The sequence below is a fragment of the Leptonotus elevatus genome, chromosome 9, assembly GCF_054856555.1.
Source record: "Leptonotus elevatus isolate MCC_2025b chromosome 9, RoL_Lele_1.0, whole genome shotgun sequence".
Taxonomy (NCBI): domain Eukaryota; kingdom Metazoa; phylum Chordata; class Actinopteri; order Syngnathiformes; family Syngnathidae; genus Leptonotus; species Leptonotus elevatus.
In genome coordinates, this window is record NC_141247.1 from 1,406,412 (window position 1) to 1,432,259 (window position 25,848).

A 25,848-nucleotide genomic window follows, 5' to 3' on the forward strand; every position below is an offset into this window, starting at 1 on the left:
GCCCCGCCATGCTGTCTCCATATGCCCGCCGGGGGGTTGGGTGGGGTGGGCGGGTGCGCCTCTTGCCCCCGCCGGGTTGGGAGAGGCCCCGCTGGTCGCTCCTCTTAACTCACTGCACTAGTTTTGCACAATACACTTTGTTAATGGACACATAGGGCGCGCACGCACGCACACTTGTACTTATATAATTGTGAGGACATCCATAGACATTTCCTAGCCCCTTCACCTAACCCCAACCATCAAATTGATTGCCTACCCCATTCCTTACCCTAACCTCAACCATAACCCAATTCAAACCTAAACTCTAAAACCAAGTCTTGACCCTCAAAATAAAATCTTGAGTTGTGAGGACCGGCCAAAATGTCCTCACTGCACAACAATGTCATCAATCTGTTGGTTAAAGACGTATTTTGGTCCTAACAATGTAGATGTACACACACACACCCGCACATACACACCTGGAAGGCTGTATCCCACTGAGTTGTGAACGTTGCCGAACGTTACCAATGTTGAATGCCAAATATATTTGAGGTTGTTGTCTGTCATTTTGTGACATTTCTGCGACGTTTTTGCGACATTGAGACCATGCGTGAATTAACCTGAAATTTGAGTCAAATAGACCCACACAACGGATGAAAACAATTATTTTTCGTTAACTTTTTATTAGAGTAATTATTAGACATGTTTGTCCAGCCCACGTCATCGCTGTGACATCTTGCGTACATGTAACACGGCCCTGTTCCATTTTGGAATTATTTCCTGGGCTATTGTGAATAGCCCAGGAAATAATAAAATAAATAAATAAAAATGAATAAAATAAATAAATAAAATAAATAATATAAAAATGCCTGTATGGCGTTGTCAAGTATTGCCACAATTTAGATAGCCCTCTTACCATCTCAGGTTTCATATTCTTCCTTTCAATAAGAAAAAACAAAGACATTATAAAGACAACCATTCATGCTAAAGGGCATGTGATTGATTGCCTGTTATGTTATCCTGTGTACCTAAATCCATCTTTTATATCATTCTCGTTGATGGTGAAAAAAGGCTCAAATTGATGTTAGTAGTTTTTTTTCTGATGTTGTCAAGATGCATATATAGATCAGTGGCAGGAAATGTGTGTGTGAAAAGTGTGTGCAAGAATGTTGAAAGAGGTATTGATTTTCCAGGGTTAAGCAGGGCCTGTAATTAACATGTTAATTTGAAAAAGAAGGAGATTGTGTCCTGACCGAGCAGGGATAAAAGGACTGATAATCAGTCAGACATAATGGGACAGAAGAAAGGGAGTGGGGATGGCATCTAGACTATAATATAAGCAAGAGGCGCTATCCATATCTTCCCTTAAATGGTAAAAAGTGACAATGTATTACCTTACAAATATTGTATGTGTGTGTGTCCGTGCGTGTGTGTGTATACAGTATCATACATAAACATTTATATTTATATATACATTATATTAGAGCTGTGCACAAATGGGTGGTAATTCAGTCATTCACTCAAGTGGACGTGGCAAATTAACACTTGAATTATAATTTGCGGACTCAGCTCAAATGGTGTGACGTCACAGGATCCGGCGTATTTCTTTATACGGTACTGTTTAGCATGGGTGCATTTTGACAGTTTGACAGTATTGGATTTAAAACGAGAGGTTCTCGTAAAGGGAGCCACTTTAAACTACCATCTGTTATGTTGTCAGAGAATGTGTTTTCCGACCAGTGGCTTAAGTGCACATGAACATGATTGGCGCTTATGATGGTGAGTGATCCACTCTTTACTCTGAGTGGCTGCCATGTTGACCAGGGAGTCCCGCGATGGTCTATCTATGTTAAAGCCCCAATTGTAAAATGGCATGTGACTTATGAATTTATTGCAGCAAAACACATGCAAGATGCTACATAGGCGTCAGCAACGAGACAAGGCGATATCTATGTTATCAACATAGAGCAAGACTCCTCCAGGTGGCATGCAGGGTAAACCATCCAGCATTTGCCGTGAGGACTATTGCTATGGTTTTACGCCATCAAAGTGTGCAATAACCATCCCAGATTCCGTTCCAGTTGGCCACAAAGCAGCTAACAGACGAAAGGGAGTTTGCAAACGTGGACGCTGGCTTCGCCCTACAACTCCCCTCCAATTTTAATGCACCACACAAGGGGGGGGGGGTTGGGGTCAGGTGTTTTGGGTATGTCGTGCCATCGGTTGGGGCAGACCGCAGTATTAAGCAGTGCTGCGGTCCCCCATCCGTGTCCCCGCCGCGCCACCGTGCCCCCCCCTATTTGTTTAATGCACCACATACACTCCCTAACATGTCTGGGAGGTAGGTGGATCGTAGCGGGGGGATATCATTTCCCTCTGTTTCATCTCACCTGCTCCCAATTTTAATGCACCACACACACACACTTGTATATACACTGGGTGGGGTCACATTCACGAAGTAGGGGTAGAGTTCGCCAGTCGGCGAGCTGGCAAACTCTGTAACGGTTAGCATTCACTAAGAACGCTGGCGTGACGACCGGGGCCTTTCCCGGCAGGGCCTGGGGTTCGGGGGTGCCGCCCATCCCCCGGTGCCCCCATCTCCCCCCAGTGTTCTGTCCCTCCACGCGGCTGGAGGTGGGGCGGGCGTGGGTGCCCTCTCCGCTCCACTGTCCGGCCCCTCTCCGGCACCGATGCCTGGGTACGGGGGGTCCCCGGGGTTTGGGGGTCGGGGTCTGGCGGTTGGTGGGGGTGGGGTCGGCGGCTTGGTAATATGTGTGTGTGTGTGGGGGGGGTGGGGGGGCTGGGGGTTTGGAGGCGGCTGGGACTGGGTTGTGGTCGATGGCGGGGGTGGATGGGGGGCGGGGGAGCGGGGGCTGTGGGCCGGTGGGGTGCCTGACGGGCCTGCCGTGCCCAGTCCTGCTGCGTTGGGTTGGGGGCGCAGGCCGAGTTGGGGTGGGGGGGGGGGGCGCTCCTGGCTCCTGGGTTTGCTCTCCTGCGGGGCCTGGGGGTTGTCCCTTGGCGCTGCCGTGGCCTGGGGGGCCCTGAGGTGTTGTGCTTGCTCTGTCCTGGCCGGGGTCGATGGCTCCCCTCTTTGGTGGAGGTTTTCATGCATGCCAGAACCACCACACTAGCATCTATAAAAATTCAAACATAATCTGCTTCTTCCTTTGGTCGTTGAATCGGTGGAGGCTGATGTCTGTGGATCTCACTCTGCTTCATCTATCCTTCCTTCCTTTCCTCAGTCTCTCCTTTGGTCTCTTGAGGTCTCCCTAATTTGTTCAAATTTTTTTTGTTCAAAGTTTCTGAGGTTGGTGAAAGACTCTGGTTGGTAACCCGGTGGGTAGTAGGTAATGTCTGGTCGGTGCTGGATTTCACTTTCCTTTCTTTTCTTTGATCCTTCCTCGGGTCTCCTGACAACTTCACGACTCTAGCTGGATTCGGAAGTATTCGGTTTAGGTGAACAGTATGGGATTTTTAATAGGTTTTAGGTGAACTAATGAGTACACACTCACACGCACGCACACACGCGCACACACGCGCACCCCCCCCCCACACACACACACACGCACATGGACATACTCACCCACATGCACAATAAAAATAAAATAAAAAGAGCAATGATGATATGTCAAATCGGTAAAATTACCAAATGAACAATACTGAGCTCTTAAAAGAAAAATTAATAAAAAACATAGAGCAAGACTCCTCCAGGTGGCATGCAGGGTAAACTATCCAGCATTTGCCGTGAGGACTATTACTATAGTTTTACGCCATCAAAGTGTGCAATAACCATCCCAGATTCCATCCCAGTTGGCCACAATGCAGCTAACAGACGCTGGCTGGAGGACCTTAAACGAACTCGCTTAGCATTAGCATTAGCAAGCAAGAACAAAGCTACAATGAGTGAGAACTAATGACGTGGGTGGATTTAAAATGGAACAAACTAAAGACATAACAGGGTGACAGCGCGGGATCCTTGAGCATAAAATAAGTTATTTGAAAAACCTTTCCGTGGGGTTGATATTATGCTGCAACAACTCAATAAGTTTGAATGAATCAAGTAGGGATGAGCAAGTACCGATACCAGGTGTCGGTATTGGTCCGATAGCAGGACACATTTCACGGTACCTGTACTTGCGACGGATATGCATTTTATTTTTATTATTTTTTTGTCTTTTAGCCTTTTTTAATCGATAGGACAGTTGAAGAATTGACAGGAAATGGGGAAGAGAGGGGGAATGACCTTTTTAAACTTTTAAATCAGCTCCAGTGTAAGTGATACTGTGTTGACTACATGATAGGTCGTGCGGCCGGTGTGAATTCCGGCAAAGTCTGCAAATTTTATTAAATCAGTGAACATAGCAGCTTATAGAAGGTAAGGTAAGGGGCTTACTTGTGTAAATATTGTGCTCTATTAATCCCGACTAAATGTGCCACTTCTACCAACAGGCGAACTTCAGTCGAACTAGAAGATGTCATGGCTAGATGGACAATAATAACTTATAAAAAAACAAACAGATAACTAAGTCGCTCCGTGTACCGTCCACTTCAATTCAACATTCATTCAATGCACGGTCGGTCCTAAAATACCGGTGACAAAAGTGACAACGGAAAAGTGAAAAAATTAAACGGTGAAGCAACAGATCGACGATTACTGGTTGGTTTGGTTTTAAATAAATGGTGGACTGACGATGATAGAAGGGGGTGCTAGGCGCCGACAACTGACGAATGACGGACGATCAAAAATATGTAAAATGCCCACCTCTGGGTAACTCAACTCAGACTTTTTTCGTGACATTAAAGGTTAATTTTTCCAGATAAACGTGGTCGAATTTGATTCTTCCATTTGTAACTATAATTTACAAGCACTGTGATTTTTCTAAAGGTGCAACCAGAGATTTGAAATTATCAGTAGGCCTACATGCAAAATGGATAGCTGGATTCCGTGTGTGTAATTTGTGTGTTAAACTAACCATTTTCCACTTGTAGATGCCCAGCGATAAGTGACTCGTAACCTTCTTTTTCTGGTACCTCAATGAAATCATTGATGTCGTCATCATCCTCTTCAACTGATGAAGCCTTAATGTCAGAAGGAAAATAAATTAGAACATTTAATTCAATTAGTAAATAGAGAGCAACATACATTCTCTTGATGTTAGTTCTCTTTTTTGTATCTTTCATCAAAACGTGGACAATGGTTTAACCTGTAGGTCGCATTGTGTCCCATTTTGGGCTTTTTGATATTTTTGATGTGTTACATCAAAGAGAAAGCACTGAAAGCAAAAAAAAAAAACACTACGGAGCTGAAATGTCACCAGGATTGTTAAAAAATGTAGAGCAAGGCTATCCAATTAGCGGCCCGTGGGCCACATGCGGCCCAGAACCAACCCCAAGTGGCCCATTCTCAGGTCCAGCTCACCTGAATTGAATTGCATTCAAAAGACGCAGAGGGCATCTCGGTTCGCAAGATTTCAGAAATTCATACAGTGTTTTAGATCGTGAATGCAACACTCCTTGTAGCCCAGCAGTCTACCCACATTGTGGAGCGTTCTTTTAAGGCGTGGCTAGCAGATGTGGGCGCGTCAATGAATTGTGAGCTTCCGTCATTCTGCAATCATCAACAGTCAGGGACACCCTTCCGTCATCGTCAATCCGACAATATCTCAAGTTGAACGGCATTGTAATCACCAATCCGTCATTCGTCATTCCTTCAGTGAAAAATTATATCCGTAATTGACAAACTGACAGACATTTGACCACCAGTGTTGACAGACTGCCGGAACTATGCCCACTTTTTATGCCAGGCTGGCGTGGGACTGCATGCACTAGGTGTTAATGATACCTATCTGTAGATACAACACACTGCACAACACACCCTTCAAGTCATTGTTTGTGATACCAATCACTATCACGGTTTCATGAAATAAAATTCCAAACATTAAATAACACAGGCAAGAAGATATCCAAGTAAAATTCAGGGTTCATAAACTGTAATTGTTAAGAAGTAAAGAGTTATTGTGCATTTTAGACATGGTTTTAATTGAAGTGCAATACGTTGTGTCAAATGGAGCTCACTGATTGGCTCTTTAGCTAGAAAATGCAAATCATTCCTTCGGGCGAGCTTCGCTGGCCTATAACGTAACGTCAACGACATTACACCTCATTAAATAAAATAAGAGTGAAGAACAAAGATTTTGTCAGGTAACTATGGAAGATATGTTCTTGAATGTAAATTTGTGTTGAATTGTGTCAATAAAAGCATATAAAAAAATAAGAGTGATGTGCTAATTTTTTTGTTGAATTTGTTCATTGAATTCATGTGGAACCTTTGTCTCCATGTTGTAAAGATGACTATTATGATATATTTTTTTGTAATGAAATAGAAAAAAAAGATCACTCAGGCGACATTAGCCTACTGGAGGATAAGTTTGTTTTGTTTTATTCATTTTTTTCTTCCGGATACATTATTACAGGTTACATCGATCACATCATATAATTTGCAACATTGACATCTGAAAGAAGGGCTGACGGGTAGAAGCCATGGTTTATTAGTAACCCGTACCCATCGATTCTTACTATACGCATCAGTCATATACATTGATTATGAAGATCATTGATTCATATAGTTATCAATCCCAGTCTGCACACTCCTCGCTCAGTTCATGTTGAGTAATGTCCATGTATAAGTTGCAGCTAGTGCTAAACATTTGGAATTGGTAAATCGGTTCCCAGACGCCACCAACAGGCCCACCCAACCAGGCGAGCAGCCAAGGCGAGCAGCCAAGGCGAGCAGCCAAGGCGAGCAGCCAAGGCGAGCAGCCAAGGCGAGCGGGGGGCGCTGGAGCCTATCCCAGCTGACTTTGGGCAGTAGGCGGGGTACACCCTGAACTGGTTGCCAGCCAATCGCAGATCAATGCAGGTGTATAAACAAAAGTTAACCTTGGCAGTGTCAGCAAGTAATCATGCTATAATATGCTATATTAAATTATTCAAATCATAAAAGCCTCCGTTTTGGGTTAATTAGTAATATGTTATACAATAATTTCAATAATTGTAGCTATCTCTCAAAAGAGCAATCTTTTCCTTCCTGTCAACAAACCTGATCAGAACTGCCGGTGGTCGTGACCCCCAGTTGGAAGCAAAAAGCACATGTAAATGTGCGCTGGATCCACAATTAATCCCAAATCTCTGAGTCGAGTTGTTACTTGCACAGTCTTGTTCACTGAAGTCAGAATCAATAACCAATAAAACAACTGCACCACTAACTAACGGAATAATTAACACAGAACATGCATTTCAAACACCATTTCAATCCCCAGAGCCGCAAAGCATTGCTGAGAGCGGAGGGGGGAGTCACTTTCATCAGTAGGTGACAAACTTATGTCTCTTTTGCTGATAACCGTATCAATAAAATTAAAAAATAGCGCAATACTTGCTCAAAAATCTCAACCTAGACTGCAGCTGCTGTTAATAGAAAGCATAATTAAGTGTAAAATGAAAGTGTAAAAATACTAAATTGGCTTGGCTTGACACATTCACGTCACATGGTGGCGACAGGCCATCTGGCCACCGTTTATGTTGAAGTGGAACCTTTATCTCCATATAGTTAAGAATGAGATCATGACAATTAACTTTACTGAAATTTTGATATCATCTTTTAATGAAATAGGGAAAAAAATACTCAGGCAGGTTACTGGAAGGGAAACAAAACATAACAACTGATTTGGATTTGATGACACAGCCCAGCACAGCGATTGTCACATCATCAATTTGCATAAAAAGCAAAATGACAGAAAAATCAAAACCATGTAAATCAAAATCACTGCTTTTTAATCAGAATCACTGCTTTTTTTTTTACTTTAAGTTTGTTCCTGCGTGCACCATTGACACAATGCAGGTGGGTTTATTGCTTCATGTTTATTGCATGATCTTATTGACTGCATAGTGTTTATTCCCAACTCTGATTGGGAGACATTGCAGACACAACTGAGTGAGTGTCCCTCATTGACAAATCGATGATTACAGTAATTTCTGGACTAAAAGCCGCTACTTTTTTCACTTGCATTTGACCCTGCGGCTAATACAAAAGTGCAGCTTATCCATCAGATCACAAGGGGGTGCACTATAAAGGAAGTGCAAGAGAGTCTGGCAGAGCAAAACAAACCAAGTGAGCCCGAATACAGTAGGAGAGCCAGAAAGGAAGCGAGACAATTTGCGCCCTCATTATGGAAAATAAAGTAGCGGTAACCCGGTGCGGTAACATTAAAAGTAGAGTAGTGACAAGTTAACTGTGGGGAAAACACGTCCCTTTCAACTTCGAAATGTAAAACGGACAATGGAACACATCGATTTAACCCTCAAACATTTGCAAGATTGACATTCTACCTACTGACATGTTTGAAAGTGGAACGTTGTTGAATGAACTCAATGTCATGTTCATAGCAGTAGATGAGTCCAGGGACAGAACTGATACTGCACAATTGTGCTTATTATTTTTATTGTGGGAATGCTGGAAGCACTTCCAATTAATTCAATTGTATGCAGTGCATATATTAAACTTCTCATCATTAGCTCTCTGATACTGCTCAGTGGCGCATTTGGTAAAGTACATTGTCCAGTAACCAGGAGGTCGCGGTTTCGAATCCCACCTCCGACTGTACATTGCAAATATATCCATGTCGCTAAGGGATATACATGTATACCAATTGACTATCATATCAGGAAATAGATGATCATTTCTCTGAAATTATTCAATCCCACTTTAGACAGATTGCAGTTCAAGTTTTCTTTTTTATTAATTTGTCATTTAACTACAATAAAAAATTTTTAACACATAATGTATCTTTCCATTTCCTTCATAAGCATTCATCTTAGCATTTAGCTATTAGCATTCAGCTTCCAGCATTCCCACACAATTTCTGCAGAAATTGCACTTAATCTAGTTAATATTATATCATTATATATTATTATTAACTGTTGGCTTACTGCCATAAGAAGGACACACAACGAGTTTGTCTTTGAGATTTCACCATTCCTCTGTCTGGTTTTAAAACGCATGTATGCTTGTGACAGATAGTACACCATAGCAGGTATAAAGTAAGTAGACTGGCAGCACGTTGCTCCGCGGTTGCACCCTAGATAACGTCCTGACTCCTTACACTGCATCGTGCAACAAACGGTGTTGTGTGCAAAACTTAGTGGGGAGCTTAAACACACCTAAATGCACTTTGTAATGTTCCAAGTTCACACATAACTAGAAACAAATGTTATTTGTGTTGTTATGCACTTTGACGTATGCCTGGGTAAGATGTGGCCAAAATTATTATTTACAGAATTTAAGTTTATTTTTGTATTAACTCTTTGACTGCCATAAACGTTATATAACGTTTAGTAAAAACCTACGGAGGGGCGCCGAGGACGTTAAAAGACGTTCACTATGTTTTTTTTTGTTTGTTTTTTGGAAACGGGTGGAGGAAAGCCTTGGGCAGCTGTGCTGAAAGTATCAAGCAGATCTAGTTAGTATAATGACTCGTTTTGGCCCCTAGATGGCAGCGATGACTCTCTTTGGACAAGATTGGATGGGCGTCAGTAGAACACGTGAGGCGGAGCTAGAGTGTTGAGGGGACAATGGCTGATGAAGCAACAATGGCGACCGGTTGCAAGCAGCTCACGCTTGAGCATTTTTTTCAAAGACGGAAAGCATCGATCAATACTAAAAAGCGCATTGATGTCGACGATGATGAGCTTGATGCCAAAGTTGGAAGCGTTGACGCGACCGTTATGATTAAGCCTCACCGGCTAGCGATGCTAACGCCGGAAAACGCGCAGCACAACCGACCGGGCACTTCTGCACAAGCGGACATTCGATCGGACGATGGAGAGTAGTCGAAAAGCATCGACCAATGCACATTGATGATGATGATGATGGTGACTCCCGAGGTTGACGCCACAGTTGGAAGCATTGACGCGGCCGTTATTCTCACGTCATAAAGCCTCACCGGCTAGCACTGCTAACGCCGGAAAACGCGGAGCTGCACAAGCGGACATTCGATCGGGCGATGGAGAGTACCCCGAGTCCAATGCATATTCATCGGAGGAGCGGGTACAGTCTGATCACGGAGAAGACACTGGTTCTGGACTACGATGCCACCATGAATGGAGTGGATAAGATGGATCAGAACATCTCTTACCACCCGGTATAGCAACTGAAGGACATGAGGAAGCCAGACGTAACACCACCGTAACGTAACCGCAGCATGATCCTGATAGTAGACTTGATGGCAACACACACTGCAGTATATACTTGCTATTCCCCGGAAAAAACGGCCGGCAAGAAAGTGTAGCTTCTGCACGCGAAGAGGCAATCGCAGTGAAACTAATCTGTTGTGCAAATCCTGTTGCGTCTCAGTTCAATCTTTCATTTGGTAGTATGTGTGTTTCCATAGTCCAAACAGAAAATTTTCTGTGGACCTTGAAAGATCAGTCAAAATGCTTAAATTGGCTGGCACTCACAGCATCCCTTTTCTGAAAACGTCTGGCAGTCAAAGAGTTAAATTTATTTTATTTTTATTTAAGTGAAAAAACACCTGGAGTTATGTGCAATAACAGCTTTGTTATTGTGTTTATATGCTGTTTTTAATATGCCTTTGCCATGTTTCCAAATTTAAAAGACAAATGAATAAAAAAAAGTGCCTTTTTTCCCCCCATTCTTATTGGTTTGAAATGCGTCATTATCAGCTGTTTACTGGGTGCCTAATGTGTCTGCCGGCCTGGGTACATTTCTTGATTTGAAAAATTTGCCCAAATGAATTAGTAATTGAATAGCCCTGACGTAGTGGTTCAAAATGACACTATGTGGTAATTTCTACATTATTGCAAATGGGAGGGAAAGTTTTATATATACATATATATAGGCTCAGTGTTTCCATTATATTCATTCAGGAGCGGTGGCCCGCCACTCCAAAATGGGGAGTGCAGCACGCAGCCATATACTGCATGGATAGCAAAAAAGACGATGAGACATCATCAGGACACTTCCGTGAACGGCCGGTCTGTTTACATCACCCCTCCCCCCTTCGATAAATATTAATTGGCAAATGTCACCGCCTGCCGTGCACAGTTCAAATTAATGTTAATGTTAATGAAGTGACAGCACACCTCCCCCCCAAAATGGACAACACAATTACATAAATAACATAATTTCCGCTTACTATGCGTTCAATAAAATACATCACCATCATCACATCAAATACATCAAATCATTCACCACGCTAAATAAAGTAGTCGGTTTCCTCCTCGCTCCAGAAGTGGTTTTTTTGTGGCGAGCGTCATGTTTGTTGAGTATTTCTGGTGGGTTATACGCCAGAAGCACGGACTTATATACTTGTATTTACTGTATGTGTATATAGGCACAAACTGTGCCGTTTTTGCAAAAGACACAATAACGTGAAAACGCAGCGGAGAAATCAATATATTTAAGGGAGGCTCCTTAAGCTAGTAGGACAGAGCTGCGCATACAAGTCGTGACTACATAGACCAAGATTCCTTGCGAATCAAATAACCGAAGAATAAAAGAGGACAAAGAAGAAAATAGCGAGCATGCGAACAGCGAAAAACATTGCCCCGATCGATCGAGGTATCCCAAATTCGTTTATATGAGCAGGAATTCCGGTTATGAAAGGAGTAACCCAGGGGTCTTATTAATAAGAGCATGTTCAGGTTATTGCACGTGTTTACATGGCCTTACAAAACCCGAATATTACCAATATTCGGGTTTTAAAAGGGTTTATTGTCGGGGTTGGGAGGGTTACTTTTAAAATGTATTCCGTTACAGTTACATGTTACCTGCTAAAAAATGTAGTTAGTAAACCAGCGCCATCTTGTGCCGGTCCCAAGCCCAGATAAATACAAAGGGTTCTGTCAGGAAGGGCATCTGATGTAAAACTTTGGCCAAATTAAACATGCGAATCAAATATATGACTTCCATGTCATTGCAAGGCCCGGGTTAACAACGACCGCTATCGGTGCTGTTGACCTACAGGGTGCCGGTGGAAACTGGACTACTTTTGGTCGAAGAAGGAGAGGAGGAAGGTGTGTTCGTATGAAGAAAGAGAGGAACACCAAGAGTCTAGGGTTGAGAGTAGGGACTTTGAATGTTGGAACTATGACAGGAATAGGTAGACAGCTGGTTGACATGATGCAGAGGAGGAATGTGGACATACTGTGTGTTCAGAAGACCAGGTGGAAAGGGAGCAAAGCTAGAAGTTTAGGAGCAGGGTTTAAGTTGTTGTATCATGGTGTAGATAGGAAGAGAAATAGAGTAGGAGTTATCGTGAAGGAGGAGTTTGTTAGGAACGTCCTGGAGGTAAAAAAAAAAAAAAGTGTCGGATAGAACGATGAGCCTGAAGCTAGGAATCAAAAGTGTAATGATCAATGTTGTTAGTGTTTATGCGCCACAGGTAGGGTGTGAGTTGGTGGAGAAGGGGAACTTTTGGTTGGACCTTGATGAAATGATGCAGAGCATACCTAGAAGTGAGAGAGTTGTCATTGGTGCAGGCTTGAATTGACAGGAAAGAGAGGTGATGGGCAAGTTTGGTATCCAGGAGAGGAATGCAGAAGGACAGATGAAGGTTGACTTTGCAAAAAGAATGGAAATGGCTGTCGTGAATACTTTCTTCCAGAAGAGGCAGGGACATAGGGTGACCTACAAGAGTGGAGGTAGGAGTACACAGGTAGACTACATCTTGTGTAGACTGTGTCATTTGAAGGAGATCAGCGACTGTAAAGTAGTGGTAGGTGAGAGTGTAGCCAGACAGCATAGGGTGGTAGTGTGTAGGATGACTCTGGTGGTGAGGAAGACAAAGAGGACAAAGGCAGAGCAGAGGACGAAATGGTGGAAGCTGGAAAACAAAGTGTTGTATGACTTTCAGGAAGGAGTTGAGACAGGCTCTGAATGGTCAGGAGATGCTAGACAACTAGACAACTACAGCAAATGTGATCAGGGAGACAGGTAGGACAGTTATTTGTGTGTTATCTGTAAGGAAAGGAGAAAAGGAGACTTGGTGGTGGAATGAGGAGGTGCATAAGTGGATTCAGAGAAAGAGGTTAGCTCAGAAGAAGTGGGACACAGAGGATGAAAGAAAGTAAACAGGAGTATAGGAAAATGCAGCATAAGGTGAAAGTAGAAGTGGCAAAGGCCAAACAAAGGTCTTACGATGACTTGTAAGCTAAGTTGGATAGTAAGGAGGGAGAGACTGATCTATACAGGTTGGCAAGGCAAAGAGACAGAGATGGGAAGGACGTGCAGCAGATTAGGGTAATAAAGGATAGGGATAGAAGTGTGTTGACAGATGCCAGTAGTGTAATGGGAAGATGGAAACAGTACTTGAATAGTTGATGAATGAGAAAAATGAGAGAGAACGAAAAGTAGAAGAGGTGACTGTTGTGGACCAGGAAGTAGCAAAGATTAGTAAGGATCAAATGAGAAGGGCATTGAAGAGGATGAAGAGTGGAAAGGCCATCGGGCCTGATGTTATACCTGTGGAGGTATGGAAGTGTCTAGGAGAGGTAAAAGTAGAATTTCTGACTGGGTTGTTCAACAGGATCTTAGATAGTGAGAACATACCTGAGGAATGGAGGAGAAGTGTGCTGGTGCCCATTTTTAAGAATAAGGGAGAGGTGTTTGTGAGTTGTGTCAACTACAGAGGAATAAAGCTGATGAGCCACACAATGAAGCTATGGGAAAGAGTAGTTGAAGCTAGACTGAGGGCGGAGGTGAACATTTGTGAGCAGCAGTATTGTGTCATGCCCAAAAAATTATAAATAATAAAAATAATAAAATAAAACAAGAGTAACACAGATGCAGTATTTGCTTTGAGGATGTTGATAGAGAAGTACAGAGAAGGTCAAAAGGAGCTGCATTGTGTCTTTGTAGATCTGGAGAAAACTTATGACGGGTAACTAGAGAGGAACTGTGGTTTTGTATGAGGAAGTCTGAACGGCCGCGGTGCGTTTTCCGTACGGCCGCCGCACAGACTGCAATTTACACTGACTGTGTTGCGTCAGCTTCCCGTGTCCAGAAATTTGCACTCGCGAGAGCACAAGATCACGGGGGTTTACGCTGGAGAGTTGAGTTCACGCGATAACAACCGTGTATATAGAGCGCTACTAGTGAACAATAGACATGCTTGCCCGTCGTCATATCGATACGCTTTTTGGACATTATTTCTCTGACTTTGGCTCTTCTCTACCATGGGTAAGTATGTTTTGTATTTAAATAGTGTTATTTTGTCATGTTTAATTTATTTCGAGCAGTTTTTTTTTTACTTTTAAATGCCCGACTTCCAAGCTATGTAGTTAGCTAGCTTCCAAAGCTAAAGCACTCATCTTTTGCTCGATCTCTATTAAATATGATTGTAACTGTATTTTATATAATACGTTCACGATTAAAGCTACATTTGTGTATGTTATTACACAGTGCATATCAACCAAAGAAAAGCCATTGCTGCCCTGTTCCTACTAGCACTGCACAAGAGGGCTAGAAGGAGACGTGTTTTGTTTCATCCCATCAACAGGCTACTGTCACAACAAGGGGATTTTCATCATCTTGTGGCTGAACTGAGGCTGGACAGCCAACGACACCACAAATACTTTCGGATGAGTGCTGAGCAGATGGATGAACTTCTTTCCATTATCGGTTCTGAACTGAGGAGGCAGTCCACAAACTAGAGCGTTGCTATAGAGCCCAAACAGAGACTGGCAGTTGCACTGAGATTAATATAAATAATTAAGCACCAAATTTAGAAACAAAATCTTTATTTACAATACGAAATGTCAAAAACACACACACACACACACACACACACCCCCACACACACACACACACACACACACACACACACACACACACACACAACAAAACAAAGGAATAAAAATACGCACAAAATTTAAAATCTGTTCAGTATGATGATCCGGGATGTGACGCCTCCCATTGTGGAATTACAGTTGTCAATTCTGTAAAAGAGCCCATTGTTCCTGCCGTTGTCTGGGGTGGGTGGGTGCCTGGATGCTGAATTGGTGTTGTTGGGGGTTGTGGTCTGATGATGGTTGCAGTTGGTGTCTAGGGGGGAGGGTTAAAGGATCCCCAGCTACTTGATGCAGCTGTTTCACGTTCTTGTTCCTCATTGAGGCGGCCAAGCATACTCAATATTTCCAATTTCGCTTGTCACCTTTTTGTTCTGTTCAAACTCAACAGCAGGGGGACTGTGCTGAGCGCAAAATGGTATGCCTTGTCCTGTTACGTGTTAGGCACGCTTGGCTTTGAAGGAGGCTCCTGGAGTACACCCAGTAATCTGTCCTCCAGCGCAGACAGATTACTGGGTGTATTTCTCTTTCTCCTGGTCTGTTGCCCATAATGTTGTGGTCTGTCCCTGGGACTACAGGACCTGGCAAGCCTTTCCACCTCTCCTGTTGAGGGTAGTGACGGGAGGAAGAGGCGAAGGAGCAGGTGATCCCAGTGATGATGGGGTTTCAGATCTTTCACCCTCTACTCGCTCTGGTGTGGGCATGGCCCGCAAGTTGCTTTTTGAGCTGCAAAGAAAATGGCAAGCACAAAAGAAGAGGGAAAATCATCAATACATCATAGGTCAGCAACATTAATAGGTACATATGATAAACACATTTTTATAACACAAAATAAAATGATATATTGTGCATGTGTAGTAATTTTTTTCATACCTTCTTGGCTGGAGGAATGGGTTCAGAAAGGACTTTAGGGGCTTTTCCATCGCTGGAACTTTTGGAGAACTTTTCAATTTACCTTGGTAAAATTCAGATTGCGCGATTTTCCACCACCAACAATTTCCGGGGTAATTAAATTCCCCAGGGAGCATCCGAGTACTATCTCAACAGCAGGGTCATGCTGAGCCAGGCTGGAACTTTGAGGGGGCGGGTTGCACTTATGGAGGACCAAAACTGCCAAAATTGAAAATAAATGACTAAATAAATAAATAAATGACTAAAAGTGAAAATAAAAACGGATATAAAAAATAGAATTCAAAAATTAAATAAAAAAATATATATAAATGGAAATAAAAATAACTAAAAAATACATATATGCATAAATAAATTAGAGTAAAAAAACAACAAAAAAACGAGATTCCAAAAATAAAAATAAATATAAAAAATAGTTGAAATAAATACAAAAATAAATATATAAATAGAATTAAATATCAATGAATAAATAAAAACGCTCTGCTCTCACATTTATTTACATGCTGCAGACGCTCTGCCAGGATGAAATGTTATTCAAAAGAGGGGGGCGGTCCTAAGCGTGTCTTGGGTTGGACTCCGCCGTTGCAAACTACCTTTTATTGGTCTAGTGAGCGGCTCAGTGAACAAGGAAGTCTCGCTGGCTTACATGGAAAGCTCCAGCAATGGACGACTACCACCCAAGACACACTTAAGACCACCCCCTCATTTGAATAACATTTTTAAATTACATTTTTTATATCCATTTTTATTTTCACTTTTAGTTATTTATTTATTTTGAATTTTGATCTTCCATATGCACTGACCAAGGCTGATTGGATGGTCAATTTCGGGGTGGTGTTTTTACATCGGCTGGGCTCATCAAACTCATTTGAATTAATTACAGAGAACTCTAAGACACTGTGGAAACACAAATTCTAAATTCCCTGCGGAACTTTTACAACCAAGAACTCCTGTTACCCAGAACTCAAAGATCCTGGGCTTGTTGGTGAAAAAGCAGCTATTAACTCTGCATACTTCTAGTCTTTCTGGGTCCCACCAGCTGAGCCCCTTAGGAGAGATGTTTTTTTTTTTATGTTTTACAAAATAATCTCTGAGCTGCCTCCATCTCGACTTGCAGTCATTAGCTGTAAATAGAAAAAAAAAGATTAATAAATGAATTTGACATGGATGTTTTATTTTGTTTCAGGTTTTTGGCCTCTGGTGATTCCCTAATTAGCCTGGCACCACATGGCAGCAGTGTAGAACATGGGTGGAAACAGGGGCTCAAGGGCTGCCTTCAGTGTCAGGGACATATGCACCACATTTTTCAAATTCTGATGAGGGTAGTGTGCCTTGGCAAGAAAGGATGACTGTATTCTTGTGTACATTGTTCACGGTTTTTCAATTTTTCCTCTATTATGATTAATGTGTGCTTTGTGTGGTGATGTGTGAATAAAAAAAAAGGAGAAAAAGTTCACTGTGTGTTTTCTCTAATCATTTACAACATGGTAGTAATAAACGTAGTGGTTTCAGTACATTATCAAATATGAAACATGAAAATAGGTTTTCCCTTACTGTGCAGGGACACCCCAACCCCCGCATTCACATCTACTCAAAAACAACCCCAACCCCCACTCAGTACTATCCTCAATTGCATAGAAAAAGAAAGTATTTTGTTTAAGGTTAAGGTGATTTAATACAGCTTGAACATAGTATTATATGTGTTTTTGCAATTATAAACACCATAAATACATACAGTATAACCAAAACATTTTGTCACAGTAATTGAAAACTGTAGGCTAAAATTAAAAAAAGAGAATAACTCACCAGTATATCCCAGAGCTGCAGCTACTTCATTCCATGTTTTCTCCTTTCTGGTGTTGTCCTGATAAAAAGTATGTGAGGTGTCATATAAAATGGTGTGGTTTTGGACCTCCGTGAAAAATCTCTCGTCGTCCATTGTCTTAAATAACCCTGTACCTGTGAGGGGCGTAGGATATGACGTTGTATACCATAGCGATGTCTAGCAAGAGTTTGCAGAACAGTTGCTTAATTTATTTATACGTAACAATTGCTTGGTTATTGTCTTTATACACATTTGAACTTATTAATACGTATACATTATGCTCTAAATAGGTCTCTAGATATAAAAAAAAGTAAGGAAAAAGAGTTCACAAAACGTTTTTAAAAAAAAAATTATATACCGGATCGCCTTGATGTCGACGCTTCCTGTCCGGCTCGTGTAATTTTTTCAGCTTAATGAAAATCCGCAAGCCTTCCGCATGCGGCGTCTGGAAAAAATAGAATGCTTGCGGAAACCTTCCGCAGCGCCGCATCCCTTCCCCGCATACGCAACCACACTGCAGCTGGTGTGAATTGACACGCAGACTCGAATGCTTTCTATTCAATGCGGCGGCCGTACGGAAAACGCACCGCGTCCGCTCCGCAGTCTGTAAATTGGGCGTGAGTATATTGGCAGAAGGATGCTGAATTGCCAAATGCCAGGCAGGAGGTCTAGAGAAAGACCAAAGAGGAGGTTTATGGATGTCGTTCAAGAGGACATGAAGGTAGTTGGTGTGAGAGCAGAGGTTACAAAGAACAGGGTTAGATGGAGGGCAACTGATTCGCTAGGGCAACCCTTGAAGGGAAAAGCCGAATGGAAAAGAAGAAGATTCTGTGGGCCTTGCAAAATCAGTGAAAATCCAGTAAAACAGCTGGAGGCGAAGGGGGTTAAGTGAAAATGGCTGAGAGTGAATGAGTTAAAATACTCATTAGTTGCAGCCCTACTTGAGAGTGAGCTTTTGTTATGCATTTGTTTTATAAAAAGTAAATTGAATTAATGACACATATTACTATGTATTCAACAATTAGATGTACAGATACACCCACCACCCAATCACCTAAATTAGCACTTTAAAACTAGAATGATGGCTGGCTGCTTTTGAAAACAAGAAACAATTGTGTGCTGCATTGGACTGCTACCCTGACTTAAATTGTCTCTTGACAACTTCGATGGGACTACATTTAAAAACCCATTCAATCCTATGAACTGAAATTTAAATGTACTACATTGTGATGTGCATTCAGTGCAGTGGCTATTTATATGTTAATGTGCGATTGGCCTGACAAGTCCCAGCAAATGATTACCGCATAGGGATGGGAAAGAGCGAGAGCGAGGAGAATGTGTGTGTGTGTGCGTGCGTGCGTGTGCACACATGCATGAAGAGGTAAGGGTGGGGGATGAATTGTTGGTGTGGGGTTATCATGGCAAATAGGGGGGAAACAGAAGGGAGGAAGAAGGGTAATGATGGGAGCATTAGGTGAGGTGAAAAAGTGAAAAATAGTTTTTATGATTTTGCCTTAATAATGGATTTGAAAAAAGACAATGCAGATGTGATAGTATGTTTGTTTGTTTGTTTGTTTTAAAGCAAATCCTACACCTGATTTATCCAGTTGCATATCTCGCCATAAGGTTGGCTTTCATCACTCGATGGACAAAGCCTTTAACGGTAATGCAATACAATGCCGGTGTCTCTTAAACCATAGTGATTAATTTATCTTCTTGGTCGTCTGTCCAGGCAGACATAATTAAGTCCAAATGTAAAGGGTAATAATGTGCAAAATGTATTTTGTAAAGGCTTCCCATTAGGGATGTAACAATATTCAAACATCACAATACGAATATTACTACGATAAGAAGGTCACAATACGATAATTATCACCATATTGTGGGAGGTTGGCCATATAAAAAAGGTCCACATATTGTAAAAAAATGAGCTCATACTAAAACAATATAGTGCTTTTGTACATAACAGCAATGCATATAGACAACCTACAATCTCTAATAACACTTAATATTAAGGCACTTACTTGCTCATGCACACATTGAGTTCCTCCACATATTGACTTGGTTTCACAAGCATATTACATCGCCCATCTGACCATTAGCGTGGATTTTAAACATTGAAGGGCCAAAACATGCCTTGTGAAAATTAAACTGCACCAAAAAACGAGCCACCAGAGGGTGCTAGAACAGCACAAATGGAAATCAACCTGACTTTTTTTTAACAGATGCGCTGCTTTTAATAACGTGACATGACGACGATGATATTGTGGCAGTTTTAATATAGCGATATCACAATATTGCCGTTGTTACATCCCTACTTTCCATTGCTTACTTTTTATCCGCATTCGTCACTTCCTGTCTTGTCCTATGCACTGATTTACTAGCTAGCAGTTAATCAGAGTGATATTGGACATTAATCAGGCGGAACATACCAATGTCAGGCGGCACATACCAACGCCCGGACTCTTTCCGAATTTCGACGTCTGATTGGTGTATCAATGCCTTGAATTGGTTGATCTCCTGGCATCGACACAGCCTTTAAATATAGTCTAAAAATATTAAATTGAGTTAGATACAATTTATTTAGAAAGGCTACTCTAGAAGCTTAATGACAAATGTATTCATTCCAAAACAGTTTTTGATTTTTATTTGTAACACCCAATCGTGTCCAGCCATCTAAACTGCTATTTTCGGGTAAATTTGAAGAATTTGGAGGTATTATTTCCATATTATTCCATCCATTTGTGCAATGGACTTGTTTTGGCTCTGATATTATTTTGGTAACTAATAGCACGTTGCAAGAAAGTTAAAAGGAACCCCAACATGACAAGTTTGCTCTATATTATTTATTTGGTTGTTACTAACATAACTACTTGTGGACTTGAAGAAGGCGTTTGACCGTGTCCCTCGGGGAGTCCTGTGGGGGGTGCTTCGGGAGTACGGGGTACCAAACCCCCTGATAGGGGCTGTTCGGTCCCTGTACGACCAATGGTCAGAGTTTGGTCCGCATTGCCGGCAGTTACCTGCTGTTCATAACTTTTATGGACAGAATTTCTAGGCGCAGCCGAGGCGTTGAGGGGGTCCGGTTTGGTGGTCTCAACAATGCATCTCTGCTTTTTGCAAATGATGTGGTGCTGTTGGCTTCTTCAAGCCGTGATCTCCAACTTTAGCTGGTGCGGTTCGCAGCAGAGTGTGAAGCGGTTGAGATGAAAATCAGCACCTCTAAATCAGAGACCATGGTCCTCAGTCGGAAAAAGGTGAAGTACCCTCTCCGGGTCGGGGATGAGATTTTGCCCCAAGTGGAGGAGTTCAAGTATCTTGGGATCTTGTTCATGAGTGAGGGTAGGTTGGAGCAGGAGATCAACAGGTGGTTCGGTGCAGCGTCTGCAGTGATGCGGACTTTGTATCGGTCCGTTGTGGTAAAGAAGGAGCAAAGCTCTGGATATACCGGTCAATCTACGTTCCTACCCTCACCTATGGTCACGAGCTGTGGGTCGTGAACGAAAGAACAAGATCCCTGATACAAGTGGCCGAAATAAGTTTCCTCCGCAGGCTAGAGATAGGGTGATAAGCTCGGTCACCCGGGAGGGACTCAGAGTCGAGCCGCTACTCCTCTGCATTGAGAGAAACCAGTTGAGGTGGTTCTGGCATCTGGTTCGGATGCCTCGTGGACGCCTCCCCGGAGAGGCATGTCCCACCGGCGGGAGGTCCCGGGGACAACCCAGGACACGCTGGAGAGACTATGTCTGTCGGCTGGCCTGGGAACGCCCTGGGATACCGTTGGAAGAGCTGGTTGAAGTGGCTGGGGAGAGAGAAGTCTGGGCTTCCCTGCTAAAGCTGCTGCCCCTGCGACCCGACCGCGGATAAGCGGATGGATGAATGGATGGATAACATAACTATAAGATTCATTTTTCAAAAATAATTTCCAGTTTGATACATTTTGTAGAAACTTTATTTGGATGTATGCCGCCATTGTTATTTACATCGCAACACATTCAGTGCGTAGTGACGTAGAATGGCGGCAGGCTCTCTGCCGAGCAATGTGAAACACCTCTAAATAAAGCAAGGTAAGCCCCCCGTACATTCCTAAAGAAACAGCATGCGATCAGGAGTCACCCTCCCCCACGCCGTGCTCTCGTCATTTACCAGACGAATTCAAGAGTTTTGATCGTCCCTTTAGGAACGCTACGTAGACTTACCTTGCTTTCTTTATAGGTGTTTCACATTGCTCGGCCGAGAGCCAGCCACCATTCTACGTTACTAGAATGCGTTGCAACGTAAATAACAATGGCACTGACTACGTTTACATGCAAGCAAAAACTCTTTTAAAACCCAAATATGCTATAAGAACCATGGGTTTCTCTTGCTCATATAAACGTGTTCAGAATATCTAGATCGAACGGGGCAATGTTTTTCGCTGTGCGCATGCTTGCTACTTTCTTCTTCGTTTTCTTCTTATTCGCTGATTTGATTCGCAAGGAATCTTGGTCTATGTAGTCACGACTTGTATGCGCAGCTCCGTCCTACTTGCTAAAAAAGCCTCCCTAGAATACATTGATTTCTTCACTGCGTTTTCACATTATTTTGTGTCACTACGGCGAAAACGCCACAGTTTGTGTCTATATGCATATACAGTAAATACAAGTATATAAGTTCGTGCTTCTGGCGTGTAACCCACCGGAAATACTCAAGTTTTTGTCAACAAACATGATGCTTGCAGCAAAGAACCACACTTCTCGAGCGAGGAGGAAACCTTATAAACTTTATTTAGCGTGGTGGGTGACAAATATGTCTTTTATTGTACGTATAGTAAGTTAAAAGCGGAAATTACGTTATTTACGTAATTACGTTGTCCGTGCGTCGCGGTCCGAACGTGTTATTCCAATCGAGCACAAATGAGTATGTAAACGGGAGTAGCTCTTTCCGCCACGCATATTAACGTGTTACCTTGATTGTTTCAGAAACCGAAATTCTGACCTTAACCCAAATATTGACTGCATGTAAATGTGGTCAATAGCGGCGTACGTCCAAATAAAGTTTCTACAAAATGTAGTAAACTGGACATGATTTTTGAAAAATTTATCTCATAGTTATGTTCGTAACAACCAAATAAAATAAAATACAGCAAACCTGTCATTACAGTTGGGGTTCCTTTTAAGACTGATTCTTTTGGTCCATTTTCTTAGCCTTTAGGAGAGCGCTGCCTCTTTAAGAGAGCAAGAGACTCTGCGCGAGAATACAGTATGAGCTTCCTGCTCACGCTAAAAAGAACAAAGCAAAAAGTTGTTGAGTTGTGTCTGACGCTGACGTCCATAAAAGGCATTTCCTGTATGTTGCATATAGATAATGGTAAATTAATGTTAAGATATAAAGTTGATACGTTACAGATTTTTAACAAGCGACCTATTTATGGTGTAAAATGCTCGGTCATGTTTGTTTGCACAGATTAGCAGTGATAAGCATAACATGGTTTGTCTTGTGTACCTTTTATTTACTTGTTTATTCTGTCTTTGTTTCACACCTGTCATATAAAGAAAAGGTCTGAGCCCATCCTGTCAGAGACTTACTTTTTGGGGGTGGTGAACTACCTGGATAGCAGAAAGGTTCTGTGAGGCCAGTACAGGACCAGAAATTGCAAAAAACAAAACAACTGTCCCAAAACAGTTTTATAAAAAGTGTTTTATAAAACACTTTTGCCCATAAAAAAAAAAAAGAAAAAAAGTCAAATAACGCTGTTTAGCTTTTAGGAACCAAACTTTAAGCCCTTAATACTTTATTTTTTTTATATGGTCCAAATAAGAATGTATCTGCCTCATACTGCAGTTAAAGTTGTGTTCCTAAATCCTAAACGGCCATATTAGACATTTTGAGTAGATTTTTTATTATTATTTAATGGACAAAAGCATTTAACAAAATAAAATGAATAACCATTTAGCTTCTTTCTTTTTTTGCCGAAAACGATCCGATTCGTGTCTCCATGATCTGATCTAAATCGTGACTTTTGTGATCCCTTGCACCACTATTATAATGTGTATGGTACAGTATACATTATGCTGTACCTTGTTAGTGGGTGGAATTTAAACTGTCACTACAGACACAGATTTATTAAGGGGCTTTGATTGTACCATATATAAGAAGCTGATTTCCAAATTACAACTATTGGAGCCATTGAGGTCAACACGCTGGATCAGATGATTTGCTTGTGTTCTTTATAGTCCCTGAACTAGTATGTTATGTCACTCCTGGGCCCCACAAAACAATAGCGCCGTTTGTAAGGTGGTCTTTTCTAGAATTATAATCAGAATCCTCATTGTTTTTTAATGTAGTTAGTTGAATGTCTCCCATGTAAAAAAATAAAATTTAAAAAAGACCTGAAGGGCCTAATTTCATAATTGGAATGGTGAGAATATATAATGTTGGTTTTATGGCCAATCTGGACAAGATAGAAAGGGGTAGTTCACTAGACAGCTGAGAAAACTCTCTTTGACAGAAAATGGTTTGGGAAGCTCTGGGTTGACTAATAGACCTGCCACAAAAGATTAGTGATATAAAGATGTCACTTTACAGATCATATGAGCTGACTACTCCCTTGAGGCAACAAAGCCATGTGTGCTTAGGCCAGAGGAGTAGGCTACAATTGAAAAGTGTTACAGAGTATAGTTGGAAGAGACAAGAAGGGAAAGCTTTTTTCCTCATTAGTGTGGGATCAATTTCTTGGCAGACATTAACTGTCAGGAGGAAAGCAAAATGTAAATAGATATGAGATATGCACTCACACTGTATTAGTGATAAGTTGTTACTAGTGGTGCAACGGATCATCATTGTTTTGTGGTCAGTTCGGATCAGGCCCAACGGTTCGGATCGTGCACAATCCGCGGATTGGTTGGTGGGGAAAAAACAACAAAAAAGTGTGAATTCAATGGACACCATTCAAACATGTCAAGGAAGCTCAAACATACTCAACGTAACACACCGCTTACGCTCAGGCTAACTTCAAAATAAAGTTTTCCAAATAATACATTGACTGCAATGCAAATAGCCTTAGTAGACTTTTACTTTGAAGTTGGCCCTTAGTACATTGTTTTACACATGGACCATGGATAAAATAAGAATGTTTCTGCCTCATAATGCCTCTCTTTGGACAAGATTGGGTGGGCGTCAGTAGAAGACGTGAGGCGGAGCTAGAGTGTTGAGGGGACAATGGCTGATGATGCAACAATGGCTGATGAAGCAACAATGGCGACCGGTTGCAAGCAGCTCACGCTTGAGCATTTTTTTCAAAGACGGAAAGCATCGATCAATACTAAAAAGCGCATTGATGTCGACGATGATGATGATGATGGTGACTCCGAGCTTGACGCCAAAGTTGGAAGCCTTGACGCGACCGTTATGATCACGTAGTAAGCCTCACCGGCTAGCGACGCTAACGCCGGAAAACGCGTAGCACAACCGACCGGGTACTTCTGCACAAGCGGACATTCGATCGGACGATGTGGATAGCAATTTTGAGTTGTGAGCCATGAATTTTTCAATGGGGGGGGGGGGGGGGGTATGGTAAACATGATAACCACACTTTACTACATATAATTTAGATTATTTATTTTTTTTATGTTTGTAGAAGTTTTGTTATATATGGATTGGATGTTTCTAATATTCTACAATTTCTGTTAGTGTATGGATTTTTTTTAATTGAACAAAAGTACGAAAATTTGAATATTACCAAGTACTTATAAAATTTTAAAAAATTGTTGAAATTGTTCCAGCAAAATATCTTACATCATAATACATTATTATTATGGCAAAAGCTTTGTGTAAATATTTATTTATTTTTGTTTTTGGGGTCATCTTGAGAGGGAGGAAAGACAGCTGACTGAAATACTAACGCTGAATATTACATACAGAAGCACCGGACATTGTGCGCACTGGATTACGAACATTGGACAATATACACACACATTAGAGCAACAACACAATGATTGCACTTGAAGGACAACACTTTGGACTATATTGTTGTGCTGATGATTATTTCACTAATATGGTTTTTATGATGGAAAGATGGAAAGAAAAAACATTATGTTATGCTCTATGATGGTAATATTTTGCCTATTTAACAAATACATGGTATTGGTATGTTTTAAATGATCCTCCTGTCGAAAATCTAACTGAAGTGACTGATAGGTGATATGAGAATTTGAGCAAATATGTGATAAACAGGGGGGAAATGTTAGATTAATGTATCTTAATCATCCCATATTTAGTATTTTATTAATTGT

The 25,848-nt window shown here is 41.7% G+C and overlaps 1 protein-coding gene and 1 pseudogene across 4 annotated transcripts in view; both read right to left on the minus strand.

The window, feature by feature from the left end:
• uvssa (UV-stimulated scaffold protein A) overlaps positions 1–25,848 on the minus strand; it is a 90,597-nt gene that overhangs the window by 32,966 nt on the left and 31,783 nt on the right. For all 3 annotated transcript variants that reach the window (XM_086085047.1, XM_086085048.1, XM_086085046.1), the window contains one exon: positions 4,953–5,058. In XM_086085047.1, the coding sequence (XP_085941173.1) occupies positions 4,953–5,058 (106 nt within the window). The remainder of the gene's footprint in view (positions 1–4,952; positions 5,059–25,848) is intronic.
• On the minus strand, positions 14,336–18,134 carry LOC147167832 (uncharacterized; annotated as a pseudogene). Its single transcript, XR_015096010.1, has 6 exons — positions 17,934–18,134; positions 17,557–17,709; positions 16,649–16,874; positions 15,797–15,914; positions 15,715–15,722; positions 14,336–15,573 (listed from the first exon to the last, which is right to left on the minus strand). The product of XR_015096010.1 is annotated as an uncharacterized LOC147167832 (transcript).